Source organism: Gracilinanus agilis, chromosome 2, assembly GCF_016433145.1.
Source record: "Gracilinanus agilis isolate LMUSP501 chromosome 2, AgileGrace, whole genome shotgun sequence".
In the NCBI taxonomy this organism is placed as follows: Eukaryota; Metazoa; Chordata; class Mammalia; order Didelphimorphia; family Didelphidae; genus Gracilinanus; species Gracilinanus agilis.
Window position 1 is genome coordinate 419,579,733 of NC_058131.1, and position 16,620 is coordinate 419,596,352.

A 16,620-nucleotide genomic window follows, 5' to 3' on the forward strand; every position below is an offset into this window, starting at 1 on the left:
GGGGGGGGGGGGGGGAAGACTCAATGAAGACATTTTGGTCATCATCAATAATAGAACATGAGTGTCCACAGTTTGGGAGGAGCCTTCAAACCAGAGTCCAAACCCTCTTCCCTTTACAGCTACTAAAATTGAACAACTTTTCCCCAGGTCACGCCAGGTACCAGCGGCAGGAGAAGGGCTAGAAGCCACTTTCCTGACTCTCAGCCCAGGATTCGCTCCGCGGAATCTTGCTGATGTCCAGAATGGGTGTCTAGACAGGAGGTGGGAGGGGGGTGGGAAGGATAAAATGGAAATCTCACCAGCAAAAGCAGTGACTCAGAGAGCTGTGATTGGGTGGTGCCTCCCACATAGCCCCCTCTGCGTGACTCAGGCTGGTGGTGCTTTTAAGCCTTGATCCTCCTCCCTCCCAGCTCTTCCTCCCCTCCCCATCTTCCCTCCTTCCCCACTCCTGCCTCTTCTTCTGAGTGAAAAGGACCGAGAAGGTCCTCAGAGAACAGACACAGGCCACATAGACTCCCAATGTTTATTGGCTCCCTCCTCCTACGAGGAGTAACAAGACTTACAGCCCCCGTGACCTTGCAGTGACCTTGCAGTCCCCTAATGGCTGGTGTGAATCTCCTCTAAAGTTGCAGCGACAACCTGTCTGTCCGTTGTTTGTTTTTTTTAAACAAAATATAGAGTGCATTATAGATGTTGCTACAGATATAGATCTCAATATGTATGTAAAGTGCCAGAGACAACTCTGAAAAATAGTTTTCATAAAACAAGTGCCTAGGATCTGCCTCCAGCAGAAAGATATCACATGCATTCCCATTGCACACATGCACCCAACACGCATACACACGCACACGCACGCACACACAAAAACCCCATTGCAACAATCCGGTAGCAGCTACGATGGTGGGCATCTATCCCCTCTACCCCTTAACTTTTCAACTTTAAGTCCAAGGGTTGGAGGAATGGTGGGAGAGGCAGTTCATCCAGAGCTTCAGGGAAGCGTCGGGGCGAGATGGACCTCACAAGGGCCTGCATGGCCCGGGCAAATAGGGATGGTGGGGCCAGGCCAGCAAGCCACTGGAACTTTTCCTCCCCCAGGAGGCGCTGCCAGCGGACCCGGTCGCCCAGCAGCTCCCTCTGCATGGGAGAGGCAGAACCTGGGGGCATGTAGAGGAAGAGCAAGTCCAGCAGGGCCAGGGGGTCCCCGGCCGTCGTCGGCGCTGCCGTCGGGGCCACCGTGTCCTGTCCCACCCGACGGAGCAGCAGATCCAAGGGGGTGTTGCCGGCACCGTCGCACAGCCCGGGGGAAGCACCGTGGCCCAACAGTAAAAAGAGGCACTCGGGTCGGGCCAGCTCGCAGGCGACGTGCAGAGAGGTCTTGCCTTCTTCCACACGGCTACAGCCCCGGCGGTCCAGGTAGTGGGTGCGCTCCTCGTCCGGGAAGTCGCGGATGGTCCGCAAGATGCGCCGTAGGATATGTACACGGTTATAACGGACAGCCAAGGCCAGGTGTGGGGACGAAGACTGACAGCAACTGAAATTGCGGCTGGGCACGGCCAGGGCTCCCCGGGGGAACTTGGCCAGCAGGTAATGGGCGTAGGGCTGGTGGTCGTGGACCAGGGCGTACAGCAGGGCCTCAGAGGGCGAGTAAGTGCTGGCACGTCCTCCTTCCTCCCAGTGGAAGGCCTCGGTGGCTCGCATGTCCTCCAGGAACCACACGGGCAGTAAGTCCCTCACTGCCTGGTAGAAAGCAAAGGAGGACTTCTTGCACTGCTTCTGGGCCCGGGACTGGGACGGCCCGTCAAGGCCACCACCTTGTCGCTTGACATCCCAGGGCATGGCTGGGGGCTGGTGTCACGAAGGGAGCCACGGGGCGCCCGCGGCATGGGGGCTGGGAGAGTGTGGACAGGCCTGATGGAAAGAAAAGACACCTGAGGTCAACTGGGGAGCATTGTAGAACCCATCATCCTCGAACCCTCAAAATGGCCTTCGTGACAGGCCTTATTACTCATAGGCAAAATAGGCAAGTGCCAATGTGGTAAAATTTGAGAAATACAAAGAATCTTTCTCCCTCTGCATTTCACCCAAATTCCCCCTTCTGATGCTTAAAATTCTACCATTAAGACTTTATTCATGTTTAGGTTCAGCCTTATCTCCCCAGCAGTTTCTCTTTTAAAAGATAGTTACCAGAGGAGGGGAGGCACATCCAGGTCCCTACCATGGTCAAAGCCTGAGTTTATCATGGAGTTAGGGCCTGGGGTGAGGCAGCACCTCGGTGAATTCAGATTTACCATTCTTTCACCTCAAAACAGCCACTCGTTGTCAATGAAAATTACATGGCTAGGATTGTCTCCTTCTTACAATTTCCTCCAAGCTGAGTCTTTTCTTTCATTTGACTATAAGCTCCTTGAGGGCAGGGACCACCTCTTGCCTCTTTCAGTCTCCCCAATGCCTAGCACAGTAACTGGCATATATAGTAAGCCCTTAATAAATATTTGTTAATTGGTTGAAAATAGTTCCCCAAATCCTACCTCCTCCAAAATACTTTCCCTTATCAATCCAAGAATAGGAGATGGAAAATGAATCATGGAAACATATTTTTAAAAAAATAAAAATTAATTTAAAGAAAGAATAGGAGATATCTTTTCAAGCCTTGTTCAGTCCCATGTTTCTCTCCCCAGTAAATACAAATTAGAAATTCTTTTGTTGCCCATTTCTATTGGTTCAGTGTTTTCTGCAGTACATCCCCTTAAAAGTTTGTACATCCTTCACCCCTCTGTACATCTCTTGTACACTAGAAGGTCCCTCCCACACACAACTCCCCAAAGACTGAAACTGGATATTCCTGGCTCCAGACATCCCTAAGCTCAGTCATTCCACCAGGAACAGAAGGGGGAAGGGAATAAGCAAGTGTGTATATAGCACCTGTTTTGTGCCAGGGACTGTGCTAAGTACTTTACCATGTTCTGCATTTAAAACGAGTGTTGCAAAGCACCCCCATGATCCACCTTTCTTTCCCTTGACCGCCATCTGATCACTTCATGCCTCTGGTATATGAGATGCCGATTCACTTAGCTACGTAATCTCCAGAAGAGCCCTGGGCTGGGAGTCAGGAGCCCAGGTTTCAGTACCACCCATGACCCGACTTTACTTTGTGTGGGTGACACAGATTCCAAAAATCAATTGTGTTAAGTATAGGAGCTTTATATTTGCTCTTGCTGAATGCTCCCCACTAGATTAAGTCCACAATTCTAGTTTGTCCACTGTGTGAGCCAACCTTCCTGGCTTTCCATCACCTATCTATAAATCAGATATTCTCTTCATGTAAGTCACTGATAAAAATTAGCACAGGACCAAGAAGAGGTCACCAAAGCATAAGAAACTTTCCAGCTGGGCAGAAAGGGTAGCATAATGACTATAGTGCCAGGCCTGGAGATGGGGAACCTGGATTCAAATCTGGCCTCAGACACTTCCTCATCGTGTGACCCTCTTCTGCCTTAGAACTGCTGCTTGGGGGGGAAGTGATGGGGAGGGGGAAAAAAAGAACCGAATGTAAGGATCAATTCTAAAACAGAAGGTATGGGTAAAAAGAATAATATAACCTTCTCATTGTTAATGTATCTAACTCTATATACCATTCATCTCTCTCAGCTTGTCCCCAACAATAAATAGGACAGAAATTTTTCAAGTCTTGTTAAAATACAGATCAGTAGCATTTCCTTTGGATCCCTGAATATATTGTTTTATTCGTTTTGCTCTGAGCCTATGATTTCATAGTACACCTTCCTGATGTCAAAACTAAGTTCTTATTCACTACATCAAGACTTCTTTCTTTCAGTTTAGAAACTTGTCAAAAATTTTTTTAAAAGGCAATGATTTTGGTCAGGCATACCCTGTGCAAAAGCTTATGCTCTCTTAGTAAACACACCTATCCCATTCTGAATGCTCACAAACTTTTTCTTAATTACATCTTAGAGTTGTTCTGAGAATCAAAGTCAAGCTCACTCAGTTCATGACCCCATTTGGAGTTTTCTTGGCAAAGATACTGGAATGGTTTGCCATTTCCTTCTCCAGCTCATTTTGCAGATGAGTAAATTGAGGCAAACAGGGTTAAGTGGCTTACCTAAGGGGCACATAGCTATTAAGTGCCTGAGGCTGGATTTGAACTCAGTTCTTCTAGTTTGCAGGCCTAGCACTCTATCCACTGGGCCACCAAGCTGCCCTCTTACAAACCTAAAAGCATTATATAAATGTCAATGATTATTATCATATCCACCATCTTTTCACATAAATCCTGGAGTATAGCTCCCTGTTGACCATTCCAAGCTCCCTAGTCAAAAAATTGTTCTTTTTGGTAGAAAAAAAAGACTAACATAAAAGTTTTGCCTTCTCTCACCATCTGTCTTCATCCCATTCAATCCTCCTGGTGGTGCTAGCCCTTTCTTTGTTCTTTTGCCCAACCACAGCTAAAAAGTCCCTCTCCAGTCCTTAGGGTTGGTCATCCACCTTCAGCTCATTCCTGAGATCTGGTGCCCCCGACACTTCTCACAGGTCCAGATCCACCTGCCCTCGCTTTAACCTCCTAAACACATTGTCTAAAAATCTTAAGAGGCAATGACATCCCTATGCATCCACATCTGTCTCCTTGGACAGCATCCTCTTTGCCCCCTCATCACAGTCATGGTTTTGGAAGTGTCTTCAAGGGTTCATTATTGAGAATAAGACAGAAGGTAAGGGTTTAATATAGTAAAAACAAACAAACAAACAAACAAACAAACAAAAACTTCTACCTTCTGTCTTAGAATCAATACTAAGTATTGGTTCCAAGGCAGAAGAGTAGTAAGGGCCAGGGCAATGGGGGTTAAGTGACCTGCCCAAAATACATGGCTAGATTTGAATCCAGGACCTCCCATCTCTGGGCATGGCTCTCTCCATCTACTGAGCCACCCAGCTGACCTATTGTGGACTTTATACTGCAATTTAAGGTTGCAAAGGACTTCAATGTACGTTATACCTTGTTTAATTCTCACAATAGCCCATGAAAACTAGTACAGGGATATTATCCACATTTATAGATGAGGAACTGAAGGCCTATAGACAGTCCATAAATGTCAGAAGGATGAGAATACAGGGCTCTCCCACCACTTGCCTTACTGCCCTTTCTATTCAACAACTATTAACAAGGACCCTGTAGCGTATGATTACTACGAACCATGGAACTAAGGGCCAGAAATGAAGCCACTCCTCCCTATGGCCTTTTCTTCTGAAGAGATACAACAGAACACATACTCTAATGAGCAAACAAGGGATCTTGAGGAACATTAGTAATGGCCAAAAGAAAACAGGACTGGCTTCAGGAAAGTAGTGACACCCGAAGAGGGATTCTAGGAAGTGCTGGTGAGAAAGGAGTGGATACTAGCTCTGGAGGGGCGGGCTGCACAAAAACAGAGAGCAAGAGAAGGAGGAAGAGGAGGTGAAAGAAGAAGGAAGAGGAGAAAGAGGAAGAAGGAGGAGGAGGGAGAGGAGGAAAAGGAAGAGGAAGAAGAGGAGGAGGGAAGAGGGAAGAGGAAGGAAGAGGGAGAGGAGGAAAAGGAAGGAGAAGGAGGAAGGGGAAGAGAAGGAAAGAGGAGGAGGGAAAAGGAGAAGGAGAAGGGAAGAGAAGGAAGGAGAAAGAGGAGGAAAGAGGAGGAGGAAGGGGAGGAAAAGGAAAAGGAAGGAGGAGGAAGAGAAGAAGGAGGAAGAAAGCTGGATCTAGGGGACAGCTGTTAGGTCAGATGGGCTGGAACAGGCTGTTTAATGAGGTATTATGGGGCAGGTAGGGGGCACAAGTGGCTAGAATGTTAAGTTCGGAGTCAGGAATAACAGCTTACTTCCTAAGGCTGTTGTAAGGATTAAATGAGGTAATAATTATAAAGCACTTAACATAGTGCCTGGCGATATATACAGTTAGCTATGACTGTATCGTGGTGTTATCTCCTCTCCTATAAAGAACTCTCAGACAGAAAATAGATCCTTCCTGTCAGGAGCACATCCTTCACATTTTGAAGGAGGAAATTATCATTAAGGCAAATGGAGAATGTATAATTTGTTCTGATTTTAGCAGAAACCAGATGTCTGGGCAATTGAATTCATCCGAAGTTCCTGGCCTGAGCAATCTCTGGGGATCTCCCCCAAAAGGGACAGCAAATCTGAAATACTGGCTGGGATGGGGCAAAGCTAGCCTGCAGGCTTCCTGGCTGTCCCTTTCCTTCCACATCAATGTCACCTTCTCCAGCTGATTCAGGGACAAAGGAATCCAGAAGCTGAGCGTGCCTTCACTTTATCCTTGGCCAATAGAAATGCCCAGGCCTTGCCTATCCTCACATCAAATCTTCACCAACTACAAAACACATGACACCTGTGTGCTCAGTGGTGTCTGACTCTTCATGACCCCATTTGGGGTTTCCTTGGCAGAGATCCTGGAGTGGTTTACCATCTCCTTCTTCAACTCATTTGACAGATGAGGAAACTGAGGCAAAGGAGGTTAAGCGACTTGCCCGAGGTCACATGGCTAGTAAGTGTCTGAGGTCGGATTTGAATTCAATAAGATGAATTTTTCTAACTCTACTGCACCACTTAGCTGCCTTCTTACTTCTTTATAGGAATAATTCTGATAAAAAAAAAAAAAACAATAAATCACCCGACGTCATATCTGACTACAGGGTCCCTCCAAATCCCTCATCAGGATCACCACTTTCTCCCCATTCTGTTCCCTGGGGAACCAGTCTTCTAAAACACAGAATGCCAGGGCAAGAAAGAGTCTTAAAATCATGTAACATTTCAGAGCTGGAAGAGACCATAGAATATGGGACGTAAGAGTGCTGGAGCTGGAGGGAGCACAAGAATCAAAGAGCCAAAGAATGTGGCTTGGAGGGGCCTTTATCCACCTTCCCAGTCAGATAAGAACCCTCTCTGGCCAAATGGGATCCAGACCTTTTGGGGACAGGGAGCTCATTATCTCCCTAGGTAGCCTGATACTTTGTCAGACAGCTCTGATGTCACAGAGAGGTAGGTAGTAAGATTAAAAGATCTCTATGTATATGCACCTATATGGATATAAGAAGGCAGCTAGATGGTACAATGGATAGAGTTCAAATCTGGCCTCAGTCACTTACTGCTGTGTGACCTCTGGCAAGTTGCTCAACCTCATCTGCTGCCTCAGTTTCCTCATCTGGAAAACGAGCTGGAGAAGGAAATGGCAAACCAGTCTAGGATCTCTGCCAAGAAAAGCCCAGATGGGATCATCAAAGGATGATCCAACTGAGCACACTGATGAAAAGTGTTTTGTAAACCATAAAACCCTCTAAAATGTTAGCTATTATCAAGTATTATTTTTTTTGGGGGGGGGAGACTGAAATTATGATTTAATTGGTGTAGGGAGTTTTTCCAGATGATAAAATTCTTCTATCAATACGGATAATTTATAGATTACAGACAGCAAATGGATAAAGTGCTGGACTTGGAGTAAGGAGTTCAAATCCAGCCTTTAACAAATTTACTAGTTGTATGACCATGGGCAAGTTCCTTAAGCTCCTGCCTCAGTTTCCACATCTATAAAATAGGGCAAATAATAGCTCTAAAGAAAAGGTGTTGAGGCAGAGAGGTTGCTGATTTGCTCCAATCAATATGAATTGAGAGACAAGGCTTGAACCCAAAGTGTCTTAACTAAGTGGAAATGAATCTGCTAACTTTGAACCTTGAACCACTGCTCCCATCTTCTTCTGGGGGTTAAAAAAAAAAAAAAGAGGCCAATGCCTTTCAAACATTCAACTACAGATATCTTATGCCCCCTACATCCCACCTCAAGTCTTCTCCATTTCCTTCTCATGGAGGTTTGATGGTTCATAATGCTCATCTTTCTTACCAATCACCTGGATTGGAAAATTTGTTCTTATCCTCAAGCGAGTCATCTCTGCACTTGCAGTCACCCGACAAATCCAATCCATTGTCAAGTCTTATTTCTACCTTCAAAATGTCTTTTGTGTACATCATTCTCTCTACACTCATAGCCACCACATTGGTATAGACCCCTCATGACCTCACAACCTGGCCTATTACTATGATCAGATTTCTAGTTATTCTCCCAGCCTCAAATCTCTCCCCTACTCCAATTCATCCTTCATTTAGCTACCAAAGTGATCTTTCTAGAGTCCAAGTCTGACCAAGTCATCCTCACGAAATTCCTGTGGCTCCCTACTATCTCCCAGATCAAATACCAAATCCTTTCTTTGGCATTTAAAGACCCTCACAAAGGGACCCCATCCTACCTTTATAAGTCTTCTTACACTTAACTTTATGTATTCTATGATCCAGCTAAAATAACCTTCTAGGGCAGGTAGGTGGCTTGAGAGCCAGGCTTAGAGACAGGAGGTCCTGGGTTCAAATCTAACCTCAGACACTTCCTAGCTATGTGACCCTAGGCAAGTCACTTAACCCCCTTGTCTAGCCCTTACTGCTCTTTGTCTTGGAACCAATACACAATATTATTGATTCTAAGGTAGATGGTGAGGGTATTAAAAAATAATAATAAAATAAAAAATACATACACACATATATTTTTTTAAAATAAAAAGTCCTAGTTTCTCTATCTCTCTAATCCAAGCCTTTGAAATAACTGACTTGTCCCCCATATCTGGCTACTCTCCTTCCTCACTGACATCTGACTTCCTTCAACTCTCAGCTCAAATCCCACACTTTTTGTTGGAGGCCTCCTTCATTACAGCATTAACAGGCTCCTTTCCTTGAAAGATCATTTAGAATGTGGCTTTAGAACTTGCTACTATTCTCTACTTCATACCATAGCAATCCTATGATCTATCAGAGCTGGAATAGACCTCAGATCATCTTAACCCAGTTTTTCTCATTTTAAATATAAGAAAAATGAGAAGTTAAACTGACTGGCCCAAGAGCACACTAGTACTAAAGAATGCCAGAACTTGAACCCAAGACACCTCAGAGTCCAAATCCAGTGCTTATCATTGAATTGTCCCAGCCTGTTTTTCAAACTGTCAACTTCTTCAACTTTCTTTCTTCCCAATGCCCTCAGTAAAGAGCTCTTTATTCCCAATGTTCTGCCTCCATGGAATGCCCACTTCTCCCTTCAACTTCTTTAATTCTATCCTGGGTTCAAGACCCAACTCAAGTCCTACATCACCCAGGAACCACCCTGACCCACACTGTTTCTTTGCATTCTCTGAATTCCTTAAACATTTAAAGAAGCTTTTTTGAACCACATACTCTAGGACTTAATTGGTATCTTGAAGACCAAACCAAGGGTTCCATGACAGGTGAAGCCAGGTTTGCTGCTTCTACTATATCATTAACTCAGCAAACATTCTTGGAGCACCTACTGTGTTGCAATATCTTAAACCCCATAAATTCAGCCCGGACAGTCCTTATGCTGTATCTTAACTCTGAAATGCTCTTTTGGAGTTATCTAATTAAGAGAGTGTGGATGGTTTAGTGCTGCCCATCCCTACTGCTAGAAACACAGCTTGGAGACCAAGCCCTAGTAATAGGTGGCCTAGCAGAATTGTTTCCAAGAGAAAGGAATGTGTACATACATGTTTGTTTAATATGGTTACAAATAGTTTGCTGTAGCAATCATTACATACATGCAAATACACATGCTATACTTTAATTCTTGCTTAAATATTAAATTATATTCTCGTTATGGTATTCCTAGGGAGGAAATTCCCTCTACCAAGAGATCACCCATTATTCTTTAACTTAGAGTCTTAAAGACTAGGACACTAAGGACTTACTTGCCTTGCTCATGGTCACAGAGCTACTATATTTCTATGGCAGATTTTGAATCTCTTCTTTCTGACATTAAAGTTGGCTCTCATGTTGTACTTATCTTAAATACACACATATCTGTACACACATTTATCTAGACAGTAGACATATCACAACATACACATATGTGTAAATTTAGATATATGGGTGTGTGTCTTGTGTGATATGCATATTATATAGATAAACATTATGTGGTATCTTGACACTGCAGGGAAAATAAGACTAGAGAGTGCCTTGGCTTCGACACTGCCTGAAACTGTACTCTAGTATGTGTACCTCACAACTTCCCTGAGGCTCAGTTTCTCACTTGCAAAATGGGGATAATAATATCTGCAATTAGCTAGCTGATCTTAGAAGGTTGTCAGGAGTGAAGACAGAACTGAGTGGCTATGTTTTGCATATCGATTACAGAGGGCATCTTATGGAGAAATTACATGTTCTATATGGCATTAATGTTACACACTTTAGAGAATCAATGATCTCATTCCTCTAGGTTCTCCCTCTAGCAACCCCATCAGTTATCTTAGGTAAATCCTTGGGGTAGGAGGCGGGGAAGGGAAGGTCAATCCAAAGTGCTATCTATGTCCCCTCTTCCTCCAGACCTTCTTGCTATTACTGGATATTAGTGGGGCATGATGGACAGACAATGGCATGCCTCTATGCCACCCACTTTCTTTGCCAGGCGTGAATATGTGAAATGGTGTGCAGGTTATACAGATATACTCCATGGTGTGTGTTATAGACATATAAGTGGGGGGAGGGGAACGGGAAAGGATCTTCTCATTGAATCATCATTCATTTTCCTGCCCAGCTAGAGGAGGGGGAATGGAGATTTTTTTTCTCCCCCTGGCCAGGGGCTCCCCGTGCACCCCGGGAAGCTCAAGGCTCACAAAGCCAAGCAGGCGGATATGCGGATTCCTCCTGCAGGGAGAGTGCGGGGGAGGGGAGGGATCGGTTTCGGCTCTGGCTCCAGCCCAGGTCTCCGGCTGATCTCCGGGGAAAGCCAGCTCGACCAGGGCACCGGGCTGTAGCTAAGTGGGAAGGGGTCCGGGCTAGGAAAGGAGCCCAGACTGGACGGGGGCGGTGCAGGGGCTGAGTCTTCCGTAGTGGCGGTCTGGAGGTGTGTCTGGCTGCCCTGGGGAGACCGAGGTGAGCGGTCCGGCGAGTGTGCGCCTATGCACATATGTGTCTGCGTGCGGATACACACAAGTGCTCGCATGCACGGCCATCAGCGTGCACACGAATGGTCGCCAGGGGGGAAGCCGCAGGGGAAGGAGGGGAGTTGGCTAGGCTCTCGGGAAGAAAGGTACCGAGCTCCGTACTCACAGTGGATGGTGGAAGCTGCAGCAGCGTCTTCCCTTCCCGGCCGGCCAGGCCCCTCTCGGTTCCCCGTGGCTCCGGGGGATTGCCTTGCCGGCTTCCCTTCGGCGACCTGCGCGTCTCCAACCGGCCCTGGCCGGGCCCCCGCTCGCAGGGAAAAAGGGACTCGCCGCAGCCGCCTTTAACGCCCGGCGCACTGCAGCGCTGAAGGGTAGGTCAGGGCCCCGGAACTGTCCAGCGGCCTCTGATTGGTCCTCGCCGGGGACCCCCTCGGCTGCCCATTGGCCGCGGCCCCGGGGACGGGGCCCTGCACCATTGTGTGCGTCACAGGGCGCGGGGAGGGGGTGGGGGAAGAGGAGAGGGGTGGGAGGAACCGAAAGGGAGGAAAAGTTCGGAGAAACTTGTCTGGCCGCTGGGAGGCGGGGACCGCCGAGGCCCCCCAGCTCGCCGGAGACCTAGGCAGGCGAAAGCTGATGTTCTGTTTAGGAAAAGGGATCTGCCGCAGCTCTCCAGCTTTCCTGGCAGCCGGGAACCCTGCCTCAATCCAGCCCCTTCTCCGCGGGATATTAGGGGTGAGAGGCAGAGGCCCGTAGTATGCAAGGTCCCCAGACTTCCCGCCTCCCTACCCCCCCACCCTGGGCTAGCCCTGGCATACAGGGGGCTCCCCTAGGCTAGCCCTGGCACGCCTAACTGGGAGCTCCGAGAGGGACCCGGGCCAGGGTTGCCGGCCTCTCCTCTAGGCGCCGGCGTTCTTTCTTTAAAAAAAAAAAGAGAGAGAGAGAGAGAGAGAGAAATAATACGATCTGCTTTTCCACTTACTCTGCTCCCCAGGCCTGCAGGAAGCAGGGCTGTGAGCTAGATGTCCTGAGACCAGCGCATATCTAGCTCCGGAGCTGCCACCAGCTAATCTATGACCTTGAACTAGCCCTTTCTTCTCTCCGGGTCTCAGATTTCTCTGTAAAATGAGTTTGCACCAGACGGTTTCTTTAAGTTCCTTTTACATCGTTAGCATGAGTTCCAACTTCTAGGGCTCCTTCCAGGTCTGACATTTCATGGTTCTAAACTCATCTTGAAGCCAGAGCTTAAGAAAGGAGGGGTTTGTGGGGAGAGTTGAAAGAAATAGTTGTTTGCCTAGTGACCAAGGAGTGACTGGAAGAATGGAAAGGGTGAAGGTGGAGGGAAGGAACATAATAGACGTAGGGAAGCGAGTCTTCTAACCGTGTAAACAGTGAAATCAATAAGTTATTAAATATCTCCCCCCCCCCATACAAAGACAAAAATGAAAGTTCCTGCCTCCTTACATAGGGGAAGATGAAAATGTACACAGATACAACATAAATAACAGGTGATTTAGAGCTACTCAGGGTGGGAAAGATCTCATGAAGGATCCAAAAGAGAAGATTCAACTGAGGTCAAGGAATGTGCTCAGTGACCACCCGGCCCCCCAAAAAGTCTCAGTCTTTAGCCAGTTAAATTTCCTGGCTTTCTCTTGGTCCATGTTTCCTCCCCTTCCCCATCCCTATCCCACTTGTATCCCTAAATTAAATGTTTGAGCTTCAAGAAGTCCTAGAATAGTGAACTTGAAATGTCAGCTCAGAGGCTAGGTCCTCTGAGTCAGGATCATTCTTGCCTTCTCCAGGCCCCTTTTCTTAAATGTGTGATTGACAATTTTCTGCCCCACTCTCCCTGCAATTCCCCAGATGTTTTTAGGTTTCGAGTATTTCCTGTGTACACATTCAGTGATGGGGAAAGGATATAAACATGGAATAGAAAAAAAACTATGTCCTTCAGGAGTTGAACCAAATGCCAAGACAGCCAGCATTTATTCCACTGGCCAAAGTCAGCCAGAACAAGTGGATTATGAGGTCTGAGATTTTAAAAATGAGATTCACACCACACTCCCCCCTACCTCAGCCCCTTAATGAGAATTCCTAAACACATAGTCTTAGTCTTATCTACCTAGTTAAGCCTAATTATCTTTCAGAAACATTCAGGTGAGCTAAGCTCTGGTTCTTAGAGTCTCAGCCAACCCAGAACATTATTAGCAGGGCAGCGACAATATTTAAAGTGAAAGAGTTCTGGGGTAAAAGCAAAGAAGTAAATTTATCCTGATCAGTGCAACCTTTCAGAAAGTTGCAACCAGGAACAGTAAGGTGGCTTAATGGATAGAGAACCAGGCTTGGAGACAAGAGATCCTGGGTTCAAATTTGGCCTCAGATACTTCCTAGTTGTGTGACCCTGGTCAAGTTACTTGACCCCAATTGCCTAGCTCTTACTATTCTTCTACCTTGGAACCAATATCAGTTCTAAGAAGGTAAGAGTTTAAAAAAAATTAAAGGAAAGAAAAGTGTGACCAACTCCTATGAGGTTAGTTGCCTTAAAGGGATGAAAGGAGGAGAAGGAGATTTTCCTTTTGTTGGGGGGGGGGGGCAGTCTGTGATTATTGCCAAAAAGTCTCTACTGTGGTAGAGTAGAATAAGCTCTGAATCTGGCATCAGAAAGCCAGAGTTTGCGTTTTGGCTTGACAGTAAACTATGTGGTTTGGAGTCAGTCCTGTTGCCTCTCTTAGACTGTCTCAGTTTTCACATCTGTAAAAAGGAATAATAATAATTAATCCACTTCACAGGATGGTTAAGAGCTTTAGAAACATGAACTCCTAGAGAGCAATTTGAATCCATGTGAATTTATGAAGTTTGTACTGTGTGGCAGGTAGCAGGTGCCTGGCACTACTGGGTGCTAGGGATACAAAGTCAAAAACCAAATCAGTTTCTGTGTTGTGGGGGGCTTGAGGTGAGCCCCTGGGGTTCAGGAAGGGTACCTTTTGCAAAAATGCAAGACTCCGAAACTTAGCTTAAAAATAAAATAGAGATATATTAGTTTAGAAGGTAATGTTGAATCTGGCCAGGAAGACAACATAGGTGGAAGACAGCCTCTTAGGTGGAACAACATAGATGGAAAGCTGTTCCTTGGGGGGACAGCATGGATGGAAAGTTGTCCCCCACAGAGGACATCAATTCTGGGGTTTTTATACTTTATACAACAGTGAAGACAGGACTCCGGAGAGGAAAGCCCTGAAGTAAGGGTGAGGGGAGGTTTGCCTGAAGGCATAGGGGGTGACCCTCATAGTTTGGAGGACAGATGGATGTCTGAGATACAACTTGATGATATTAAGGAGTTATGTCTCTCTGTCCTCAAATCTAAAGGACAAGTCTAGGGAGGATAATCCTCTCTCAGTCAGATATTTTGGGTTAGGAGTCACAAGGATGTAAGGGAGCAAAGGAATTTCCCTGTTAATAGTTTGCCTGAAATGCTTCTATAGTTTCTGGAGTACAATGCCCATGCCACCTGCCCTATAAAGGAGCTTATATTATATTGGATCAGAGAATTGGAGTTGGAAGGGTTATTAAAAATCATCCTGCCCAGCCTCTTCATTTTACCAATTTTGTTGTTTCAGACTCTTCCTGACTCCACTTGGGGTTTTCTTGGCAGAGATACTGGAGTGGTCTGCCATTTCCTTCTCCAACTTATTTTACAGTTGAAGAAACCAAGGCAAAGTGGATTGAGTGACTTGCCCAGGGGTCACACAGCTAGTAAGTATCTAAGGGTGGATTTGAACTGACTCCAGGCCTGGCACCCTACCTAGCTGCCTTAGTATTTTACAAATACTATTCTTATTCTTAACTTTTCTTTTTTTCTCCATTTGTGGATAGATGGTTTCTAAGGTTTCTTCCAGCTCTAAAGTCTTTGACCTTCTGATCTTTGCTTGGGTATAATTATTTCTGATCTACCTGAAGAATATGATAGACTAAAGGGAATGGAAAGACATTCAATGCCAGATACTGTGCTAAGTTATTTACAAATAATTAACTCATACATATGTTATATGTATAATATATATAAGTTTAATTTACACATAAATTAATGTGATATGTATAATATATATAACATTTTTTTTAATAGAAGTGAGATGGGGAATGAAGTAGGATGGGAGAATGTGTCTTTTGCTCTTTGGAAGTCTTCTGTAGTAAAGGATGGGCAAACTATTGATCTCTTCCTTAAATAAACATTTGTTGAGGCCTACTGTGTGCAGGTCCCTGGGGTAGACATAGCTACAGGAAGTCTGGTATTAGGAAGACATACCTTATTAGCTCATCCAGAGGTACATTTAAATTTTAATGGAGAGTTCTCAGTACATATCTCAAGAAGTGATTTCTAGAGGTCTAAGTACTCGCTGGGAGCTAGGAACCTGGAAATTTGGCACCCATCTCTAGGGGGATTGATGGGTAAATTTTTTCTTCATAATGTCTAGGCCAGATAATCTCTATTACTTCTTCTAGCTCTGATATTCAATATCCTTTGATTCTTTTTTTTTTAAACCCTTACCTTCTGTCTTAGAATCCATACTGTGTATTGGTTCAAAGGCAGAAGAGCAATAAGGGCTTAGCAATGGGAGTTAAGTGACTTGACCAGGGTCACATAGTTAGGAAGTGTCTAGGTCAGATTTGAACAGAAGACCTTCTGTGTCCCGTCTTGGCTCTCTATTCACTGAGGCACTTGTCTGGCCCCCTCTTATGATTCTTTTTTTTTTTTTTAATAAAAATAAAATGTTACTGATTTTTTTGCTTTTGTTACCTATTCCTATTTTATCTTCCCACCTTTTTCCAGAGAGCCTCTCCCCTAAAATGATGAATTTTATGAAGAAAAACAATTCAGCATAACTAACATACTGAAAATTATTTACAGGCAATGTTCCACACCCACAGTCCCCCATCACTTCAAAGAACTGGTCTAGTAAATGTCCATTCAAGGAATCAGAGGATATTGAGAGGTGGACAGAAAAAAAAAAGTCTGGCAATGGAAATAAAATAAATAACTCCTGAGAAGAAGCTGTCATTCTCTGCTCAGACACTTCCCATTGCCCAGCCCCTACTGCTCTTGTACCTTAGAACTAATAACTAATATTTACTCTAAGACAGAAGATAGGGGTTTAAAAAAGAAAAAGAATAAACTACTTTGGCTTTATTGGAAACTAAGATTCCAGAGTCCATGGTTTCAGGTTCAACCTTGGTCCATTTTATCAGTTCTTTCTTTCTTTAAAACCCTAGCTCTCAATCCACTGAGCCACCTAGCCTCCTCCTTGCCAGTTCCTTAAAAACAAAACCACCCTCAGCCCAAAAAAGGGTTTGTGCTAAACAGCAGTTTGGATAGGACAAATCCCTAGGCTTTCAAAATCTGTAATTGGGACACAACTGGAGAGATTCAGGATTTAAAGGAATAAACTCATCAGCCAGTCTTCAGGTATGATTTTACCAGAACAATTTCAGATTTTAGAGTAAGGGCACCTAGTATTGAGCTTTCAGTTTTACTAGGAAGGCTGGATACAGTACTCCACTGCTGGGCCTGGAATCGGGAAGGTTAATTCAAATCTGTCCTCAGATATGACCTTGGACAAGTCACTAAGGGGCA

At 45.3% G+C, this 16,620-nt stretch overlaps 1 protein-coding gene across 1 annotated transcript; it reads right to left on the reverse strand.

Annotated features, from left to right (window-relative positions):
- Positions 1–509: 509 nt before the first annotated feature.
- On the reverse strand, positions 510–11,334 carry ANKRD9 (ankyrin repeat domain 9). Its single transcript, XM_044661880.1, has 2 exons — positions 11,161–11,334; positions 510–1,908 (listed from the first exon to the last, which is right to left on the reverse strand). The coding sequence occupies exon 2, from the start codon at positions 1,834–1,836 to the stop codon at positions 925–927; it is 912 nt and encodes a 303-aa protein (XP_044517815.1). The 5' UTR covers positions 1,837–1,908; positions 11,161–11,334; the 3' UTR covers positions 510–924.
- Between the last annotated feature and the right edge of the window lie 5,286 nt (positions 11,335–16,620).

Excerpts from the sequence above, each read along its gene's own strand:
- ANKRD9 (XM_044661880.1), bottom strand. The coding sequence starts at position 1,836 with ATGCCCTGGGATGTCAAGCGACAAGGTGGTGGCCTTGACGGGCCGTCC.